We start from the raw sequence: 22,396 nt of genomic DNA on the forward strand, positions 1-22,396 counted from the left end.
AGCCCCTCTCTAAATTATGTTCTTAAGATAAATCGCTTTAAAAAAAACATATTTCTGGCTTAAAACTGCATTTAAAGTTTTTGGTTTGTTGGTTTGTTGAGGTAGTGTCCTTCCATATAGCCCTGACTGGCCTGAAACTCACAGAAACCCACCTAACCTGCCTCCCACATGCTAGGATTAAAGGCATATGCCACTGCACCTAGCTGTTCATGAGAATGTTGGTGCAAATTATTGTACTTGTTTTCTGTTTTTATACTTTTGAGTGTGTGCAAATACCAGAATTACTTACTTTCTCGTTAAAAAGATACTTGCATGTTTTATGTATCTGAATGTGTGCCAGTGAATGCCACATGCTTGTGATTGCCTTAGAAGGCCAGAAGAGAATGTCTAATCTCCTAGAGTTGGTTGGACTGGCAGGTGGTTATGAGCCACCTGATATTAGGTATTAGGAACCACCTGGTATTAGGAATCAAACTTGGGTTCTCTGAAACCCAAGCATTCTTAACCATTGAGCTATCTTTCCACACCCCTGAGAATTATTGTAATAAATGATTTTTTTTAAAAAAAAAAAAACCCTCTGGACAAGGTTCATTGTGCTTCTATTTGCCTCAAATCGGCTTCTTTATGGGAGATTGTTAACTTCTACTCTTTTCTCCTCCCTAAAAAGGTTCTCGTAAATGTTTTCTTGGAACCTTAAAGATGGAAATGACAAACGTGTCCCTGAAACGTGGGTGCCTTGTTGTGGAAGATAATGACGGTGTGGCCTCGTGGGAGGAAGCAAAGAAACAGAAGGTCTCAGAGTGCTGTCTGAACGACAGTCGGGATGGAGTAGAAAATGAAGGTCTGCACAGCCGTGAGGACGAGCCTGGGCCTCCAGAGGCTGAAAGTACAGAGAAAGATGAAGAGAATTCCAGTGCTCATGTGCGAGAGGAGGAAGAGGAGGAAGAAGAGGAAGAAGGCCTTCCAGAGACAGGGGAAGAGGAGGAGCCAGAGAGCTTTGCAGACATGATGAAGCACGGACTCACAGAGCTTGACGTAGGCATCACCAAGTTTGTGAGCCCTCATGAGGGCTTCTCGGGGATCCTAAAAGAAAGGTGTGTGTAGTGAACATGTTTTAGCTGTGTGAATACTTTTCTTTGGAAAGAAATCAGCTGTTATAGTCCATATAGTCTTTCCCTATTTCTTTCTCTTCAGCCCCCAGAATTTACGCATGCTAGCCAAGCTTGGCTACTGAGCTACAGTTCCAGCCCCCGGTTTCCATCTTTCTTTGCTTTCTCTTCCCTATTTTTTCAGTCTTACCCACCTTCTTCTCTTTAAAAAAGATCTTCATTTGTTTGTTTTTGAGGCAGTGTCTCTCTAAATAGCCCAGGTAAACTCAGTTGTCTTAAACTTTCAATCCTCAGCCTCTTGAGTGTTAGAAATTTGAGAATGTGCCTTTACACCCAACTCTCCATTTGGTTTTCTAACCCCAAGAGTTGTTTATGTTTCTGGTCAAAAAGGGGCAGAGTGTGGGAGAACTGCCTGAGTAGATGGTCTTGGATTTTGAACACATTTGCTTTCTGTGGTCCTGGGCCTTGAACTCAAGGCCTCACGCACACTAGACAGACACTCTTACTATACTGTGCCCATTATATTTCTTGCTTTCTTCCTGTTTCTTTTGCCTTTTCTCTCATTCTTTCTTGACAGAATCTTGCTGCTTAACCAGTTTGGTCTTTAATTTTCAATCTGTCTCATGATGAATTCTCAGTTCTTATTAAGGACAGACCTTTCCCAGAACTGTTTAAATAAATACAGTTTCCCAGTGGTGCAGATTGTTAGTGTATGGGGTTATATTTGTTTTGTTAAATTCTTTTAGACATTTTCAAGGTATTTTTTTTCTGAATTCATCTTATAATTTTAAACTGTCTCATCTGACTAGACCATTTTTCAGTAGGAAGTTGTTTGGAGCCAGAAAGATTTAGATATGACTCTGTTTAACTACTTAATAACTGAGTCCTCTGAGCCTCAGTATCCACATCCACAAAATGGGTACTAGTGTCACTGGAAGTTTCTAAGAGGGTGTTAAATGTGATGATAGAAACAAACTTTGTGGTATCTTGTGACAGACTTACTGGGTTCTGAGTTAACTGTTTTTTAATTAACTTATTATTTAGCTTCAGTTAACTGACTGTATTTATGACTTGATTTAGTATGGATTGTATAAGCGTAGGGGTGTATATATGATTGTGTATTTCAAAGCCAGAGGTTAACCTCAGGTGCCTTCCTCCGTAACTCCCCACATGATTACTTTTAAAGACTGATTTTTATGTGTGTGGTGTGAGGGCCTGCATGTTATCTGCACCACATATGTGCAGGGCCCACGGAGGCTACAAAGGGCACCAGACCCACTGGAACTGAAGTTACAAGCCGTTGTGGGCTGCCATGTGGTTACCTGTGCACTTAGCCATTGAACTATCTCTTCAGTTCTTCTGCATTGTTTTTTTGAGGCAGTCTCGAAACCTGGGCCTCACCATTTTATGTGGACCAAGAGGCCAGCAGCTCCAGGAATCCTCTTTTCTCTGCCTCCCCAGCAGGTTGCAGGCATGTGCTGCCATGTCGCATGGGTGCTGAGGTTCAAACTCAAGTCTTCATCCATGCTTGCTCCTCGAGCGCTGTACTGATGGAGCCCTAAACGTTGGTGAACTTTTACTTTGCATTTGTTAGTGTTTTCTATACCAATATTTTAGAAGCATCTAGTATAAAAGTGTTTCAGTGTTAAGAGAAAATTACTTGGTATTACTTTACAATAGAGATTCTCTTTTTTTTTTTTTTTTTTTTTTTTTGGTTTTTCGAGACATGGTTTCCCTGTAGCTTTGGAGCATGTCCTGGAACTCACTATATAGACCAGGCTGGCCTCGAACTTACAGAGATCCTTCTGTCTCTGCCTCCCGAGTGCTGGGATTAAAGGCGTGTGCCGCCACTACCCAGCGAGATTCTCTTTAAATCTCTTGTTTTGAATTAGTAAACTTTGTCCTAAAATTAGTGAAAAGTAAGATATACACTTATTGAAAACTTTGGTTTTCTTTTTACTAGGTACTCTGACTTTGTTGTTCATGAAATCGGGAAAGATGGACGGATCAGCCATTTGGATGACTTATCTGTTCCAGTGGATGAGGAGGTAGAAGTCTTTCTAGAAAAATCCTTTTTTTTGTGGTGTGGGAGAATTGTCTGTATTCTGTCAATCATATTTTAATAAAACGCTGATTGGCCAGGCAGGCAGTATATGCGGGAAAGCCAGACAGGAAGTAGGGGTGGAGCAAAGAGACTGGGAGTATTCTGGAAGCAGAAGCTCTCTCACCATTCCTGTGCAGACCACTAAAGAGGCAGCATGTAACTTGCCCAGCTGAGAAAGGTATGGAGCCATGTGCTAACATAGATAAGGATAATGGGGTAACAAAAGTTATAAGAGCTAATAAGTAGCCTGACCTAATGAGCCAATCAGTTTATAATCTTATGGAGTCTTGTGTGTGATTTTCTTTGTTGCTTGCGGCTGTTGGGGTACCAGGAGGGACAGAAACCCCAACAAGCCGGCCCTCATGTTACATTTTTGTAAACAATAGCTCTTCCTAAAGATCCTAGAAAGGTACTTGTGCTATCTCTGTGTAACTCACTTGCTTTCTGTGGTAAAAGGACCCTCCCGAAGATGCACTCACTGTTCTGACAGCTGAAGACAGACAACAGCTGGAGGAGCTACAGCTTTTCAAAAATAAAGAAACCAGTGTTGCCATTGAGGTAAGCAAGGCCAGAGTGAGGTCTAGGGTTTGTCTGATCCCCTCTGGGTGGGTAACCACAGAACAGTTTTATCTGTGTTTAACAAAAGGGTGGCTTTTCCTGTTGCTCTCAAAGGACAGTTTACTAGGTTTTGGTTTTGTTTTGTATAAATCAGGGCAAAAAATCAATTTCAAGATAAATATATCAAGAAAAATTTGGTTTGTTTTATTCTTGTTGAATAAACAAGAATAAAAGGATCTCGTGGTCCAGCCTGGACTTGAATTTTTCTTCCTCCTATCTCCATCTTGCAAACGCTGAGGTTACGGAGTATTCTAGCACACCCAGCTTTTGTCTTTTTCAGATTTGGTATCTATAGCGCCCCTCTCTTCCCAATCCCCCATCCCCATCCCCCAATGGGCCTTACATTCTGTCTCAGCATCCACCGTGCCTGACTAGCAAAGCTGTGTTTTTCTGTAAAAAGAAATTCTGTGGCCAAAATGTATCAAAGAGAGATCTGTTTAGAACCACAGGATGATAGTTACATGGCTGCAAAGGACCATGGTGATTAGGTGCCTGGCCCTGGTAGGAAACTCTGACTTTATGGCTTCTTAATCTGATAGGATTAAGAGGGGGAGTCTCAGGGGAAAGGGAGGAAGCCTGTTACTCAACCTGGATCTACTGCTAGCTGAGAAATAGAGAACTCAGATGATAGGTAGAATTGCAAAGCATTGTTCAGCTTTCCTATGGCAGTTCTGTTTTTCTAGGTTAGTCCATCTAATAAAATTGTAATGTTAACCAAACATAGTACTGGGGACAAAGCCAGGGCTTTATATACGCTAATTGTGTGCTGTACTACTTCACTTTGTTTTGTTTTGAAACAAGATCTCATGTGGTCCAGGCTGGCTTGGAACTGAACCTCACTGGATAGTCAAGGATAGCTTTGAGCTTCAGACCCTCCTGCCTCTCTCTAACTCCTAAATGCTGGAATTATGGACACCATACCAGATTTATAAGATGCTAGAGATCAAACTCTGGACTCTGTGCATAAGTCTAGCATTTTACCACTGAGCTACACTCCCAGCCCTTTTACCACATTGTAATGAACTAATAAATTTTAGATTGTCTAAGATTTCTCCTTTTATCCCTGAGTGTCTTAGAGTTTCTGTTGCTGTGAGGAGACACTATGACCATGAAAGCATTAAAATGGGACTAGTTTACAGTTCAGAAGTTTTGTCCCTTGTCGTCATGGTGAGAAGCTTGGTGGCATGCAGGCCGACCTGGTCCTGGAGAAGTAGCTGAGAGTTCTACATCTGAATCAGTAGGCTGCAGGAAGATAGAGTAACTGTCTGGCTTGAGCATCTGAAACCTCAGAGCCAACCCCCAGTGTCACACTTCCTCCAACGAGGCCCCATGTCCTAGTAGTGCCCCTCCCTGTGAGCCTGTGGGGGCTGTTTTCATTCCGACCTCCGCATTCCGTCACTCCAGCTTCTCACCTTCTCACGGCTCATTGTCCTCCTCCAGCATCACCACGTGCCTTCCCCACCCTCCCTTCCTGAAGAATACTGAATTCACCTGTTGACAGAATCCTTGAATAGGTTGTGATTTCTCTGTCACTCATCCTTGGTGTCAAGTTGGGAGCGTAGGCCCCAGTCCCTTGCATCTATCCCAGCCCCAAGGCCTGGTCTGGACTCCAAATCCCAACAGGCCAGATCCTGACCCCTCCCTGGGGATGGGGTCAGGACCACTCCCCTGGGTACTTAAGTGATCTCCCAAAAGACGAACATGTGGTCTCCTTTTCTTCCTCCCGGGGGTCGCGTTCCTGCGGCTTCCCATGTCCCCCTCAGGACCACCCAAGAGCGCAGAACTCCCATTAAACCTGGATATTTCTTAATTCGACTTGTTTTGATTGGGAATTTTGTGTCGGCGGGAGCTAATATTAAAAAATATTCCTAACACTTTGTGCACCTTGTTTGGTTTGACTTTGTGAGTTTTGAAGTAGACTGTCACTGTATAGCCTAAGATAGCCTGGGACTTTGGTCCTCAACCTCCCAATTCTTGGGATTGTGGGCGTTCATCACATGTCCAGCCTTTAAATGCTTAACTGATGTCAGCTGGACTTTATCCCAACTTTATTTTTTATAGTTTGGTTTTGTTTTATTCAAATTACTTTATTTATTTGGTTTGGTTTAATTTGGGTTTTGGTAAATTTTGTTTTGTTTATTTGAGACAAATTCTCTCCTATAACCTATCTGGTCTCAAATTTGCTCCTCCAGGCTCTGTCCTATCTTCCAAGGCAGAGGTTACTCCTGAGTGCTAGGATTAAAGACATGCACCATCACATTGTTAAAAAAAAAAAAATCTTTTAAATTAGATTTAGAATTTTTTTTTTAACTGTCATCAATAATAAGTTTCAGAGCTCAGACCACCAGTTGGCTTCTTCAGCTTCTGGCTCCTGCTCCTGTGCCCTCTTCCCTTCCCCTTCCTCACACTGCCATGGCCAACAGTGACTACCAGAGTCAAGCCGCAGATCGTGAGAAAGGGGTCACCTGTGTTTTTAAGTATGAATTTAAGAATTGTGTAGAACAGCAGTTAAGGCAGGAGAGACGACCAGCAGTTAAGACCCCTGGTTCTTGCAGAGGACCTGAGTTCAGTTCCCAGGACCCACGTGGTGGCTCACAACTGTCTGAAGTTCCAGTTCCAGAGGATCCAATGCCCTCTTCTGACCTTCTCCGGCACCAGCCGCACGTGTGTAACAAATACATACCTGCAGGCAACACACACACACATGAAATAAAAATAAATACAGTTTTAAAAAGAAAAAAAGAAAGAATTGTCTGTAAGAGCACAAGTTCCCCTGTGTGTATAATAGTGTTGTGTCTTGGGCCCGTGTACATATCCCACGTATGGCAAAACTAGCCCTTATTCTGAAAGCTATGTTGTTGACTCACAGTTTTAACTTTTTTTTTCTGCTTATGTTTATGGGTGTTTTACCTGCATGATATATGCCTAAGTGCTACATACATGCCTGGTGCACAAGGAGGCTAGAAGGGGTTATCATCTCCTGGAACTGAAGTTACAGGTAGTTGTTAACCACCGTGTGGGTGCTGAGAATCAGACCCAGGTCTGGGAAGACATCCAGATCTCTTACCTGCTGAGCTATCTCTACAGCCCCCAGTTTTAACTTTTAAAGGCCATGAATTATGGGCAAGTTACCTTATCTAGTAAATGAAGAGGAAATACTTTGTTGTTTTAGTTTAGTGGTATTGGTTTGGTTTTAAATATTTATTTTATGTATATGCATGTCTTGTTTACCTACCTGTATGTTGTCTATGTACCACCTGCATGGCTGGTGCCCAAGGAAGTCAAAAGAGAGTGTCAGATTCCCCTGGAACTGGAATTAGCGATGGTTATAAGCTGTCACTGGTTGCTGGGAACCCACCCAGGTCCTCTACAAGAGCAGCAAGTTCTCTTAATCGCTGGGCCATCTCTGTAGACTTAGTTTTGTTGCTTTGGTAACCATCTCATAACCATCATGGAATATACTATGTATGTAGCCCAGCTAGCCTTGAACTTCTGATCGGTGTTGGAATTATAGGCAGATGTCCTGCCTTGCTAGAACTTACTAAATTTTGAGTCTAAGTATATGTTTATATATGTAAACTGTTATTCCAACTTAGTGCTTTCAGCAATTGCTGATCTTGACTCTGTGCTGTGAGGAAATCATTTACCTATGGCTATGAGTCATTCTATTTTTTATATCATTTTGTTTTGCTAAGGTCTAGGATCTATTCTCTGTGTTGAGGTTTTCAACTGTTAGGTTGCAACAACTAAATCAGGCTGTGAAATCAAATTCGTAGGTCTCACAATCAGCACTTTTAATTTTTCTTGCTGTCAGAGGTAAGGAAATTGGCCCAGTTAACTTATTCCTTTATAAGTTGTAAAAACCTTCATAGTGCGTGAACATCAGAGGAAAATTCGTGTGGCTAAGTGCCTCAACCCAGTGAGCCATTTTGCCAACCCCACTATCAACATTTTTAAGAGAGTGAATTAGAAAATACCTGTTCACTGAGTATAGCATTAATGTGTTTTGTAAAATCTTTTTTTTTGTTTTTGAAATATGGCATATCCCGCCTTTTGTTGAATAGAGGTAAAATCTGTTTTTTAGCGTGAAAAACTTCAAAAGCTGACCAAAAGTTGTTTAAATGTTCTTTATGCTTATTTTCTTTATTGTGTTAGATTTTCTCCCATAAAATAATTTAATATAAAATAAAGTTCAGTAGGAGGCAGTTGTGGGCTGAGTTGGCAGAAGGATTAACTTTGTGATACGCCGAAGGCTTGTCTCTCAGCATCTTGTTCTGTGACTTCCCCATGCTGTTTATCAAGAAGAGACACCAAAGGCAGCTGCTGGCGGTGATCACAGAGATTCCCTGCTTCGTTTCAAGTTCACTCTTACACCCTGCCGCTATGTAACTTCAAACCCCTTCTGTCACTCTCCCGAGCCTCATTCTCATTTCCACATAATGACACAGTGGTGGGTTGGCAGGGAGCTGGTGGAGAGTAAAGGAAAAGGGGAGTCTGAGGTGCTTGTGTAGCATCTGCAGGTGCACTATCCAAGCCCTTGGCACCGCCCTTATTAGGCAGCCCGAAAATGTGCTCTGAAATAATAGCCAAGTGTTCTTGTTGACTTTTGCATAGTTGATAAAATGAGCCATGTCTTCATGTTACTTTCCTATTTGATGCTTGTTAGAGGGTTACCTGTCTTCTGTTTTCCATAGGTCATTGAGGACACCAAAGAAAAAAGAACCATCATCCATCAAGCTATTAAATCTCTCTTCCCAGGATTAGAGACAAAAACCGAGGATAGAGAAGGAAGGAAATACATCGTAGCTTACCATGCAGCTGGCAAAAAGGCTTTGGCAAGTAAGCATGGCGTTGGCCCGCTTTCTCCTGTCGGGCAAGCAGGAGGGGCAGGACCTTCCACTCCCACCTCCTTTGCTTTGCTTATTCATGTGTGTGGGCTGCCTTGCCATTGTCCAGAGGGTCATGTCATGTCTTCAAAAGGTCAAAAGTCATTTCAGATGGAGAGCAGTTCTGCATGTTGTCTGTCTGGTGGACTTTCAGTCTTGTATGTGAGTGGAGATTTACAAAAACTACAGTGGTGCCTGAGAGAATCCTGAGAGCAGAGTGAGCTGATTGCCAATTTAATCAGAATGTAGAGGAGTTATTGCTCACGGTATGCTCTTAAAGAAAGAAGAAGCCTTTCAGATGAACAGAAATGCTGGCCTCCACTCCCAGGGGCATATTTCCTGTTCTACTTCCCAAACATGGGTATCTTCACTCACGTACATAAAACATGGGGTTTTAAGAAGTTGACCCGTCATCTGAGTCCTTTTGTTCTCTGTTGTACGGTCAATGTGAACATATTGTCAGTCAGTTTGGTGTTTAAGTTCTCGTGTGTTCTATACAACCATGAGAATTTCTGTTTGCTTAGAACCCTAAGAAAAAGGAAATATTTCTTGATTTTCCTCCCCTCCCAGTATCTGGTGCTTTATGTCTCACGTTCTCCCCTATTTCACAGTACATGTATCAGCACCGACCCGCAGGTGTTGTCGTGAGAGGCTTTGAGTCCATTACGGCCTGTCCATATCCCTCAATGAATAGAGGTAGCGTAGTCTATGCATGACGATTACGTGTTTGTAATGATTACATGCTTCCAGGAGAATGAAAGGGCTTAAGAAAAAAGCCAGGTTGGCCACCTGAAAAAAATCAACCATCAGTGAGAAGTTTTGAGTAATCAGAGGAAAAGGTAGAGACCTGAGGATGCTCAGTGAATACCAAAAAAAGCAAAGCTAGGCATGGTGTCACGTGCCAGTAATGGGAGGCTGAGGCAGGAGGATTACCTGTTACTGTTCAATTCTATAATGTCTCGGCCACAGTGTAAAGGAGTATCTCAACATCCCCCTGTCTGCCAGCGATGCAAAGGAGCCCATGCCGGGGGAAATGATTTCAGTGATTGTGTTCCGGTATTTTCAGTTTTCCCAAGGGCAGAATGTCACTATTCCAGATAAAAGACAAAGGTGACTTACCACATACAATCATGGGTATATTGGGTCTTAATTCTCTCATGGGTACATTTGGGGAGGCTGTAGTTGATCAGCATTTGATCAACAACCACTCTGCAAAGAGGAAAAGCAGGTCTTATTCTACTAGTGTGGTCGTGAAGATGCAGACTGTAAAAGGCACAAACTGCTTGTGACTGATCGCCTCTTGCAAACACCCCTCGTTTCTTGGGCAGTACTCTGTTTTGTGCATGGAGGGCGTAGCCTTTATAGTTGGCCTATCTTTTCCCTTATGTAACAGAGCCGCATCTCGTTCTGTTTACATCTAGATTTTCTGTGCCTATGTCACCTTTTTTGTTTGTTTTTGAGACAGGGGTCTTAATATATAGCCCTGGCTGACTCTGAGCTCACTACATAAGTTTGTCTGGTCTCAAACTCAAGAGATCCACTTGTCTCTGCCTTCCAGGTGTTGGAATTAAAGGCCTGTGTCACCACACTCTGCTCGCTCTCTCTCGCTCTCTCTCGCTCTCTCTCTCTCTTTCTGTGATTAAGATTTTATAAATGAGTCGTGTATACGAAGCACTTCCTCCCCGTCTCATTTTGAACATCCTGAGTAACACAGACAAATTTTTTTGTTTTTTGTTTTTTTGTTTTTCGAGACAGGGTTTCTCTGTAGCTTTGGAGCCTGTCCTGGAGCTAGCTCTTATAGACCAGGCTGGCCTCGAACTCACAGAGATCCACCTGCCTCTGCCTCCCAAGTGCTGGGATTAAAGGCGTGTGCCACAACCCAACTAAGACTGACAGGATTTTTATACTTTCTCCCAATAGAATTGTCCATTGTGAAACATGATATGATAATCCAGTCTAAAAAAGACACATTGCTTTATTTCAGTTTGGTAAATTGTATATAGTTATTATAACATTATAGAAGCAGGTAATAAATTGGTATTTTGAGATTATATGCATCCCTTACTGCTTTCAAGCGCTTGTTTTTAACCACAGACTTAAAAAAGGAAATCTGGGGCTGGCCATTGTAGCATACTTATATCATCACAGCATTCAGGAGACAATGAAATGGTGAATTTGTGGCTAACCTGAGCTACATAGTACAAAAGGACTACTGCCTCCAGTAAGAAAAAAAACTGTTTTATGACATATACAAGTTCTTTGTACTTTCTGAAGTAAATGGTCCTCAGGCAGGGTCTCTGGGCCGAGAGCTCTACCTACCCAGAATAGAGCAACACTGGTCTTTCTGGGACAGACCACACAAAGGAAAAACCCCAGGGGCCGCAGTGGAAAGTACTCCTGATTGGATGAAATAGGAACTAGGAGCTTAAAAATGTGCCCATCACTTAGCAACACAAAAAAGTCACTTAATGCCTATTAATTAATTTAGAATTGGACTAATTAGAGTGGAAATCAGTTTACACAGTAAGTTGAAACAGAAGGCAATATATACAGTGTGCTTTTTAAATTAAGCAGTAAAGCCAAGAGAGGGGGAAAATATAGTAAGGAGAAGAAAATGTGCTTGACTTTGAAGATTGTAGAGCCCTGGGTGTCTTTATATATGAAATGAAAGGGCCAGAGAAAGGGGAAGGTGGAAATTTAAGGACAGCAGTAAAGACAATGGATGGAGCAAGATATTGAGAAAGCTGAAAGGTTGGTGTATGGGGCGCGTTAATGAAGATGACCTTGAGGAAGCAGAAAAACTTCTGCATGCTACCCCATCTCGTCCTCAGGCTGCGTCTGTCTTCCCTCACGGGAGCCCCTTCTGCGCAGGTCTGGACTGCGGTGCCGTGCCTTCAGAAGGTAGAACCAGCCTTCTGGAAGCAGGAAGTGAAATGCCAGCCTTAGAATTCTTTGCGAATGTGTTATAAATTGGAGTGACTCAAAAATGTGTGGAAGTCATCCTTACTTTCCTGAACTTAAGTGTTCTTGGAGGCTGTTTTTATAGAGTTTTTTTTTTAATAGAGTTTTTGTTTATTTGTTTTTATAAAGTTTTTGCTTATTTAGAATACTTCCAGGGCAAATGTTTTACTCTTTTACATTTTATATTGAGCATTCTTTTTTTTTAAAAGATTTATTTATTTATTATATATACAACATTCCTTCTATGTATGCCTGCAGGCCAGAAAAGGGCACCAGACCCCATTACAGATGTTGTGAGCCACCATGTGGTTGCTGGGAATTGAACTCAGGACCTCTGGAAGAACAGTCAGTGCTCTTAACCTCTGAGCTATCTCTCCAGCCCCTATATTGAGCATTCTTAGAAAATGAATATTTGTACTTGGTAGTTGCAGAGGTCATTGAATTCATGTTCTGTGCTTCGGTTTCCTAATAGAAAGTGCATGCTTGTGAACCAGACTCACTGGTTTGTCTTGGTTTCTGCTAAGGGAAAATAACACTTAGGTTTTTTAGTCTTGTGGCTGTATTTATCTCTTGCCTTTGTACTTACATGTGACTATGCTAAAAACTAGAATTTAAAAAATATAGCCACACTTCATCTTGTGTCATACTTGATGATTTTAGCTTTTTATTGTGAACTTTTTAAATTCTGTGCCCAGATAGGAAATGCAGCCCTGCGTATCCATCCATCACCTTCAAGATGACTGACATTCCTTTATTTCTGTTTGGTCCATTATACCCCCCCCCACACACACACACACTTTTTTCCTTTTGGGGGCACTTTAAAATAAATTAACGTGACGTGTCATTTTTCTCATAAATTCTTCAGTGTCTGTTTACCAAATGAGGACTAAAATCCCAAACCATTATCACATTCAGTAAGATCAGAATGACTTCCTGACATCTATCCTGCACACGTTCAGTTCTCCCTGAATTCTTCAGAACTTTTAAACTCCCACAGCTTGTTCAAACGACAAAGAACAGACAAAGTTCACTGGATGTGTCTCACAGACCATCTCTTAAATGTACATCATTTAATCTGTACATCGGTGACTATAGAAAAGTTCTGTCAAGTGATCATTCAACAATGTTCAGTTTTTTGTGAGATTCTGTAGTGTAGGGTGGGGTGGGAGGTTTGTTCTGGAGTTTTCTCTGTAGCCCAGGCTGGCCTTGTGCTCACAGTGCAGGGAGTACTGGGATTAAAGACATGTGCAGTCCCGTTGTCCCCCCCACCCCCCAGCTAATGTGAAAGATTATTGCAGTTCAATGCAGGAAGCACACAAAAGAGGCGTGCAGCAAAGCAGCAATCGCATTCTCATCACAGCAGTCACACGGTGTTTCAAACATGTCCTAACATGTTTGCTGAAAAACATCTGTTGAAGCAGACACATTCAATTTTAGTCTTGAATTTGCTATCTCCCGTGGGTGCAGACACAGCTTAGAGGATGAATTGTCCTTTGTGAAGATGCTGAGTCAGGAAGGCTGTGCCTAGAGGGGAGATTCCTGTTTGTTTACCGTTTGCCTCTACAACATCCCATTGTTGTGTCTGAGTGGTGTTGACCCACCACGTAGTGCCAAGTACTGTAGAAGTCTTCAGCATTCCCTTACCATGCTATCATTTGCATGTTCACCTCTAAAGCACCTTAACGGTATTATAAATTAAACATTCCTCTCTTGTGCTCTTTTTGCTGTGCATTTGGACAGAGGTCAGAACTGCAGCAGGTAAGAGCGATTGGTATTTCGTGTAGACAAGATGAAATACCAATGTTGTCCTAAGTACTGAGTACAGGTAACGTTGCTTAAGTGGTAGTGAACTGGAAGAAAAAAACGAGAAAAAGATATTTCATTCATAACCCTAAGGAAATTGTGAGAATGTCACAGCAAGAACTAAGGAGATACTTCTAATATTTTTCTATACATGACAGAAAAGGCTCACATATTCATCAAGAAAGAAATTGATTTTCTAGGCGTGTTTATATTGTGATGGTTTTCTGAAATGGGTTACTGGTTCTCAACGTTGCTTGTTGGTTTTTACATTGTAGATGAAGTCAGTAACCTGTTATCAAAAAGTGCTTTTGCTTGACAAAGCCAGATAGTCAGTTACCTTCAGTCCCAGGAAGAAGAAGCCTCTGAAGATTCCTAAGTTTGTATGAAAAGACTTTTTAAGGACAATTTTCAAAGCAAGAGGATTCTTTCTAGTTGATCATGCAGAATACTTTTTCATAGGTTTTCTCTAATGGAGTGGACGCGCTCCTTGAAAACCAGCTTACCTGTTACGTACGACTCATGAACTCTTGCAGTATCTGCAAACTGCACTTGTAGGTTTTTTTTTTTCAGAGTCCTGAATTCTGTACTATGAGAAGTTTACATCTAAATCTTATATGGTTTAAAATGTGTTTCCAGATTGTATAATTGAAATATTCAATTAAAAGAACAATTTTAACAGTCAGGGTATCCAGGTTATAGATTGTTTATCTATCCCCAAAGAGCTGGGCAGTCATGCTACACTGACTCAGAAGGTAGCATTTAATATGGCTTACGTTTCTACATACACTGACACGATAAGAGTCAGGCTTTAAATGCCAGCTGCTCTCTCGTCTAGATATCTTTGTAGATATTAACTAAACTTCTGTGCTAGAAATGGCCTTTGGAAAATTTCCAAAGTCATAAAACAAGCCCTTATAAACCCTGTCTCCACCTCTGCTACCATGTGTGAATTCCTTGCTGTGAAGCAGGAATGACAGGGTCTATCGTAAAGGTTTTTCCTCTCGAGTGAAGATCCAGGGCCCCTTGGTTCTGATGTGTGCTGACCCTGTGGGTTCTGTGTGTCAGCTGTGAGAATCTGACCGCTGGCTCCTGCTCGTTTTCCACACCACTTACACTTCACTTCTCATTGTAAATGTAGACAGATACTGTCTAAGTGACAGAAAGCTTAGTATGTGTAGTTCATACGGCTACTTATACTTTATGTCAGGCTACATCTGATTGACTACTGAATGGTTTTGTAGCATAAAATGATCTCCATAGAGTTCATTTTTTTAAAAAAAATTATTATAATATATATGACATTTATATTTTTTTGTTTTTAAGATCCAAGAAAACATTCTTGGCCAAAATCTCGGGGAAGCTACTGCCACTTTGTTCTATACAAGGAAAACAAAGACACCATGGATGCCATCAATGTATTGTCCAAATATTTACGGTTAGTGTCTCGTTCTTGTTCTTACACAAAATCAGTAAAATAGGAATGTGTTCTCTCTTTCGATGCCAGTGGAAAAAGATCAGTAAATGCCAAAAGTACTTCCTAATGGGAATGTTTGTGGGATCAATAAACTTTCTATCCCTTTGTTAATAATTCAATGTTTGTGGAATCAATAAACTTTCTATCCCTTTGCTAATAATTCAAGATAAAAGTTCTGGAAGTAAATAATTCACATACAATTAAGAGTTCCTAGTACAGTCAGGGGAAGATAATATTTGCTCAAAAGGGATGAAAATACAGCAGAGATCACAGGTTTGGAGGATAGGTGAAGTGCCATGAGTTTTTTGTGTTTGTGATTTTAGTAGACATTAAGAGATGGCTCAGCAGTTAAGACTACTGGCTGCTGTTTGATAGCATCCAGGTTTAATTCCCAGAACTCACATCATGGCCTATAACCATCTATACCTCCAGTTCCAAGAAACCTGACACCTTTTTCTAGTCTCCAGGAGCACCAAGCATGCTTATGGTACACACACCAATGTATGCAGGCAAACCCTCATACAGTAAAAAAAAAAAAAAAAAAAAAAAAAAAAAAAAAAAATATTTTGAAAAGAAATGTTTGTGGATACCACAGCAAATTTGTATTCTATGAAAATTTAACTCACTCTAAAACAGGGTATATGTTTTCAGATGAGCCAAACAAAATAACCACTAAGTGGCTTATGTAGCAGAAGTTAGAAAATTCTCTCCTAGTTCTGTAGCCAGGAAGTTCCAAGATCAGAATATGTAGTTTATTTTCTTTTTTTTTTTTTTTTCAGACAGGGTCTCTATCCCTGTCTATCTATGAAGAATCCATCTGAGAAGCCACATTCTTTAAAGGCCTTGTTTCCAAATGTTATATTATGTGATGCTGGGAGTCAAGGCTTCTGCCTAGGAGTTTGAGGAAAACACGGGTCAGCCCTGAATACCACACCTAATTAAATAACATTTCACTTTTTTTATTAGCTTCCTGAAAAGAGTCTGTGGGTTCTTGTTCCATCTTCAAGAGCATATACGGCCCTCCTAAGGATATAGACAGGAGGAAATGGTTCCTCTGGGATGTACAGTTGGGATTTCTGGGAGTATGCAAATATTCCTCTGTATTATTTTGTATATCTCCATATCAAAACTATCTAGCCAACCAGGCAGTGGTGGCACACTCCATGGGCGCCAGGCATGCACACAGTGCTCAAGCATACATGTGAGCAGAACGTTCATACACATAAAATAAAGTGATAAATAAATATTTTTTTAAAGTGCTTAAGGAAAATAAGGCTAAAGCAGGCAGTGGTGGTGCAGACCTTTAATCCCAGCACTCAGGAGGCAGAGGCAGGTGGATCTCTATGAATTTGAGACCAGCCTGGTCTACAAAGGGAGTTCTAGGACATCCAGGGCTACACATAGAAATCCTGTCTTGAAACACACACATACAGACAGAGGGGGGGGGGGAGGGAGAGAGAGAGAAAACTATCCAGATCCTAGTTTTAGCATTTGACTTTTTTTTTTTAGTACAGAGTTAGAGATTATATTTAAGGTTAAAAAAAAAAAAAGAAACAAAAAAACTCATTACTGTAACTTCTTAAAATCTGAAGATATTAAAATGTTCAGAGTGCTACATTATATCTCTGAAATATTTTCCCCTTTATTGTTACAGTGGTACGCAACTTAACGAGTTGTTTCTGACTATAGAATGTGCAACTTTTATTTTTGTTACTGGTTAGCCAAGTCTGAAAGCCAGGTCCCTGACAAGGAGGCAGCTGTTGCTGCTTTAATTTGTATGTTTATTTAAATTTTTCTCAATAAAATCTTAATTAAAGTTTCTCCTTATTCTCTTAGTATGTTAGTAAGTGTATTTTGAAATAAGTTATTAGAAATGTGCTTTGGTTAACTTATGTAACTTAGGAATGCTTTGATTCTGTCTCACCAGAGTGAAACCAAACATTTTCTCCTATATGGGAACCAAAGACAAAAGGGCCATCACAGTCCAGGAGATTGCTGTCCTCAAGTAAGTAGAGTTTCCCCCCAGATTGGCTCTGCAGAGGTCCTCGCACTCCCTTCAGAGGCCTCGGGCTTGCTTTATGAAATTGACCACTTTCAACTTTATATGATATCTCTGCCTTTTAAAAATGTTTTAGACATTTAACTTGCATTTATTTATCTGTTTGTTTATTATCTGTGTGTGCACATGTATACACACACACTGTGGCACATTTGTTGAAGTCACGGACAACTGGAGACAGTAAGTTCTCTGCTACACTGTGGATCCCTTGGACTGGACTCTGGTTGGTAGCAGATGCCTCTATCTGCTAAGTCATCCTGCCAGCCCTGCTTTACTTTTTTGTAAATAGTGTTTTTCTACTTCATTTTTTTTCATCCTGAATCTCTGCTTCCTAATCTTATCAAATATATATTTTCTGAGTAATTTTACAAAGCTGTTGGTGATACAGCCAAAAGAATAGGTGAATTGGGGTTGGAGAGATTGCTCAGTGGTTAAGAGCACTGGCTTCTCTTCCAGAGGACCTGGGTTCAATTCCCAGCACCCACAAGGCAGCTCTCACTTGTCTGTAACTCTGGTTCTAGGGTACCTGGCATCCTCACACAGACATATATGCAGGCAAAACACCAGTGCACATTAAAAGAGAGAAAGAGAGATAATAGGTGCACTGTTGGCTTTTATCTGCTGCTTTGTCCCACTGAACTTCCCCTTGGGGAAGGGGACGAGTGGGGGTTGTTGACGGCTCCGTCTCTGGGAGACAGGCTGGCTATGGCAAGTGCAGTTTAATTTCATAAAGGGGAAGCCTTCTATGCCCCACACCCACCTGAGGGAGGGGAAGCAGCAGCCCTGGTATCAGGAGACTGGTTCGGGTCGTCTTGTCTCGTGGCACGGCAGCTGTTGCTGGGGCCCCTTGGCAGACCTAGGTTGGCTTAATTTGGGGAAGTTACGTACTGCATGCTCAGATAGTCAGTTTAGTCTGGTTTAAGCCAGTAAGGCCCTTTGTGCCTGAGCAAATATCCCCCCCCAAGTGCACCTTTCTCTCTTGTTTATTAAATATTATAAAACAGTGAATAATATATTTTGTTTGTAACAGACATTCTGATGAAAAAGAAGGTCTCTACTTTTAGAAAAGTTACAGGACAGAAAAATAAGTAGAACCCTCCTAGAATGGGATGAGAGATGAACTAGGGGTATGCCTTAGTCTTGATTGCAGACCTGGGACTATGAAGGGCAGTCAGGGAAAGTTTGCACAGATAATGGGATGGGATACTGTGGTTTTAATTTAAATAAAGGCATCTCATCTCTACGCTATGTGCTTTTTCAACTGGGAAAGTCTCTGTTGTGGTAACTGGTCCTATTCATTATAAGATATTTGCCTGCCTCCCTGATCTCTGTCCTTTCTGTACAACAAGCACATAAGTCCCTGCTGCTCATACAGTTGTGAAAATTAAAGCCATATCCAGACTTGTCAAATATGCCCTAAAGAGGGCAGTGTTGCCTCTGATAGAGAACTAATGGTCTTGATTCTAGAAGGATGAGATGATTTTGGGGGCATGGGAGGTTGTTATTTCCAAACCAATAAAGTAGCTTATGAAGATATTAGAAGGACTTATGAAACGTAACACATTTACTACCTGGTAAGCAATTTTGTGGCCATGTAGCAAGAAATAAAGCTTTCTGTGTACTCATTTCAACGGCTTATATGCTAATATTGGAATCATACAGAAGAGCTATCATAGCATCCACACAAGAAAGACAAATTTTCTGGGGCGTTTGTTATTTTTTTGGTAAATAGATACTGCAGAAGAACAATAGGTTATGCAAAATTCCTAAGACTCAGAAAGATAAATGCTACACGCCCCCCCATATGTGTAATCTTGGTTTTAAGTGTATTGGTGTGGGAGTGTCATGGGAGGGGGAAAAAGACCTCAAGAGGGAAGAGAGAGAAAAGGGATTGAAAAGGAATATGTGTGATAAAAGGTGGGGACTGTTTCTGAGAATGTTTGGAATCAGCAAGAACTGGGCAGTAGAGAAGGTGGGAGGGTTAAGTGAAAACAAGATAAAACAACATACATGTATGAAAATGACATAAGGAAACGTAAAATGACATATGCTAAACGTAAAAGAAGAATAAGAGGATAAACAAAATAAAAGTAGATTAAGACTGAAGAAAGGAGGAGAGGAAGGAAAGGAGAAAGGGCTAAGGAAGACAAGGAAAGAGGGTGGCTGAGGGAGGGCAGGATCCAGATCCTGAAGAATTACACAGTTTATGTTGAGGTCCATGTCACAACTAGGTGTATTCTAGTCCTCTTCTGTGGCCTAAGGCAGTGGCGTGTTGCTGTAGGGCCCTTCTCCATCATGTAATGGGTATGTCTGTGTGTGAAGGTGTTGCTTTGTTTGGAACTGGGTGAGGATGCTAATTTGAGGTTTAGAAACAGGCGTTTTACCAGCCAGCAGGTGTCAGACTTGATCAGGGTACTGGTCTGCCCTCATAGACTTTTTTTTTTTTTTCATTTTCCTGTTGACTTTCAGGAATCTCAGCAGGCCTTCTAAATGCTGCCCTTTTGAAAGCACTTTGCACTTATCTTGCGGATACAGGCTACACCCTGCATTTGCTCAATGGGTCTGTGTGGTAGGCAGATTGGCCTTTCCCATGAGAACTGGTGAACAAGATAAACCCATCCTGCCACACAGAAATTTTAATTGTTGCTGCGTCAATCAGTCCTGGGATAAGCAGCATTTCTGTCCACTTTCTTTCTTGCAACTCTGAAATACTTGGTAATTTCAACAGGAGCTCAAACTGTCTTATTTAGATTTACTTGTTTGTTTTCCTGCCTGTTCCTGCCAATCTCCTTTCTGAGCTTGGGCCCATATTTCTTCGGCTTTATTTTTAAAGGCTTCTCTGTAGCAAGTGTTTTGTTTTTCTTTTAATTTTTTTAATATTTCTTTATTATGTATACAATATTCTGTCTGTGTGTATGTCTGCAGGCCAGAAGAGGGCACCAGACCTCATTACAGATGGTTGTGAGCCACCATGTGGTTGCCAGGATTTGAACTCAGGACCTTTGGAAGAGCAGGCAATGCTCTTAACCACTGAGCCATCTCTCCAGCCCCTGTAGCAGGTGTTTGTTGACCCTTACTGCTTAAAAACAAGATTGTCACATATGAATTTACAACCAAAAATACTTGATATGCAGTCATTAAAACTGGTTAACAGTATTGCCAGTACGCACCTTCACCTTCAAGAACTAAAAGTAGCTCTGTACTTTTGCCAGATGGATGCAGAAATGACTGTCCATTGTATACTGAGGGAAAAGAATATTATTCAATATATAAAAAAAGAGTGAGATACCAATATATCTTATAGCATAATAAGCCGTAAGAGTTTTGCGTTGTTGGGCATGTTGGCAAAGTCCAATAATCCTAACACTCTACAGAGTGAAGCAGGAGAATAGGAAGTTTGAAGCCAGCCTGTATACAGGGGGACCCTGACATTTAAAAAATGAAGGGAGAGAGGAAGGAAGAAAATTACACTAAGTAGTTGGCCATTAAAAAAAAAAAATCACTATTTGATTTTTGTTCACATGAAATGTGAAACATGGGGAAATCTGTAAACAAAAAGTACATTAACAACTACAGGGGCTGCAGGGAAGGCCAGAGGACATGGAGTCAGGGCTGAGTGGATGAGGGTGGTGGTGGTGATAGAGATACACCGCGCACATTGAGTGTACACTAAAAAAGTACACACTACAGGGAAGGCCAGAGGACATGGAGTCAGGGCTGAGTGGATGAGGGTGGTGATGGAGATACACCGCGCACATTGTGAGTATACACTAAAAACCCTGAAAACAAATAAAATGGTGATTTTTTTTTCTCTTTTAAAAAACGATTTTTATGTATTCTTATTTCATGTACTTTGGATTGCCTGAATGAGGGTGTTGGATCCCTTGAAATGGGGCTTATAGACAATTGTAAGCTGCCATGTGGGTGCTGGGAATTGAACTCAAGTCTTCTGGAAGAAACAACCAGTGCTCTTAACCGCTGATCCATCTCTCTAGCCCCCCCACCCCCCCCAAAAAATGGTAAATTTTATGTTTTTAAAGAAGGACAAGGCTTGGCACTCACCTTTATTCCTTCTCCTTTCCCCCAACACACATACATGCACACATGCACACACACTTGAGAGGCAGAGGCAAGCAGATATCTGAGACCAACCCGGTCTACATAGTGAGTTCCAGACCACAAGGGCTACATAGTGAGACCCTGTTTTTGAAGAGAGACAGATAGACAGACAGACAGACAGAGAGAGAGATGGGGGGAACACTTTCCTGGCACTAGCTAGAAGCAGTCTCCAGAGGTCACCAGGACAGCCAGCAACTTGATTCTTTTTTGCTCCTGTCTTTTGCTTTTGCTTATTTTTATTTTATCTATTTATTTTGCTCCTGTCTCTGAAATGTTGTCACTTTCTCTAGCATTGTCTACTAAGTAAAGAACTCCCTTGACTCGTCCTCACTTTTCATGCTAACCCTGTTCTGTTTTGGATTATTTGTGGTACAGTTTCTGAACTAACTCATGCCTTTGACTTTCAACGTTTTCCCTCTACATGTCAGTTCAAGGGCCTGGTGCCCTTTTTCTCCTGGGCTGCTGTGACTTAACTGGAACACACCTGCTCACACCTGCTCACACCCGCTTCCTTGCTTGAGGTTGCCCTGGTTTATGTGAGGTCCTAGGGATGCACAGGGAGTAAGGGAACTGGGGGTACAGGTTTTATCCATTTCCTGACTCTGATGGCTATCTTCCTACCTTTTCTATTAATTAATGGAACAGCACCTTTTTTTTTTTTTTTAACTTAACAAGGCTGGAGGTGTGAGGCCCTGGGGTTAGTGCCTAGCACTGACCAAAAGTGGAGGAGGAGGTTAAGCAATGGAAAGCTAGGGTAGTCTGCTTCCCTACATATCAGATGAGGAAATAAACAGGCTGGTTTCTAGAACATCAAGGGGTTGATTGTCTTCAGAGAGTATTGCGGTATTTTTACTTAAGAAGAGCTAGGAATAGCTTAAGGGTGGAATGCCCGCCTGGCATGTATGTAGCCGTAAGCTCAACTCCCAACACGGAAATAAAAAGAATTCCAGGAGCTCAGATATTATATAGGTGATTTTTAAGCTGTATTTTGTTTTTATGTGTATGAATGTTTTTGCAGCTTCTGTATGTGTGCACTGGATACAGTGCCTTTGGAAGTCAGAAGAGGTGGTCAGATCCTTTGCAGCTGATGTTAAGGATGGTTGTGAGCCGTGATGAGGCCGCAGAAGATCAAATTGGAGTCCTCGGGCCCTCAGCAATGGTTTAGAGTGCCAAACAGTTGTTCTTAACCATTGAGCCATCTCTCTAGCTTGAGGAGAAAGTTTTGTTTTTAATTGTGTGTGAACTCTTTGTGGGGCACCTTAG

The 22,396-nt window shown here is 41.4% G+C and overlaps 1 protein-coding gene across 1 annotated transcript in view; it reads left to right on the plus strand.

The window, feature by feature from the left end:
* The window catches only part of Pus7 (pseudouridine synthase 7), a 53,747-nt gene that overhangs the window by 7,594 nt on the left and 23,757 nt on the right, over nucleotides 1-22,396 (plus strand). The window contains exons 2-7 of the mRNA XM_087902466.1: nucleotides 668-1,094; nucleotides 3,073-3,157; nucleotides 3,670-3,771; nucleotides 8,526-8,670; nucleotides 14,805-14,916; nucleotides 16,883-16,960. Coding sequence (XP_087758592.1) covers nucleotides 700-1,094; nucleotides 3,073-3,157; nucleotides 3,670-3,771; nucleotides 8,526-8,670; nucleotides 14,805-14,916; nucleotides 16,883-16,960 — 917 coding nt within the window. The 5' untranslated portion in view covers nucleotides 668-699. The remainder of the gene's footprint in view (nucleotides 1-667; nucleotides 1,095-3,072; nucleotides 3,158-3,669; nucleotides 3,772-8,525; nucleotides 8,671-14,804; nucleotides 14,917-16,882; nucleotides 16,961-22,396) is intronic.

Source organism: Myodes glareolus, chromosome 27, assembly GCF_982192425.1.
Source record: "Myodes glareolus chromosome 27, mMyoGla1.1, whole genome shotgun sequence".
Classification (NCBI taxonomy): Eukaryota; Metazoa; Chordata; class Mammalia; order Rodentia; family Cricetidae; genus Myodes; species Myodes glareolus.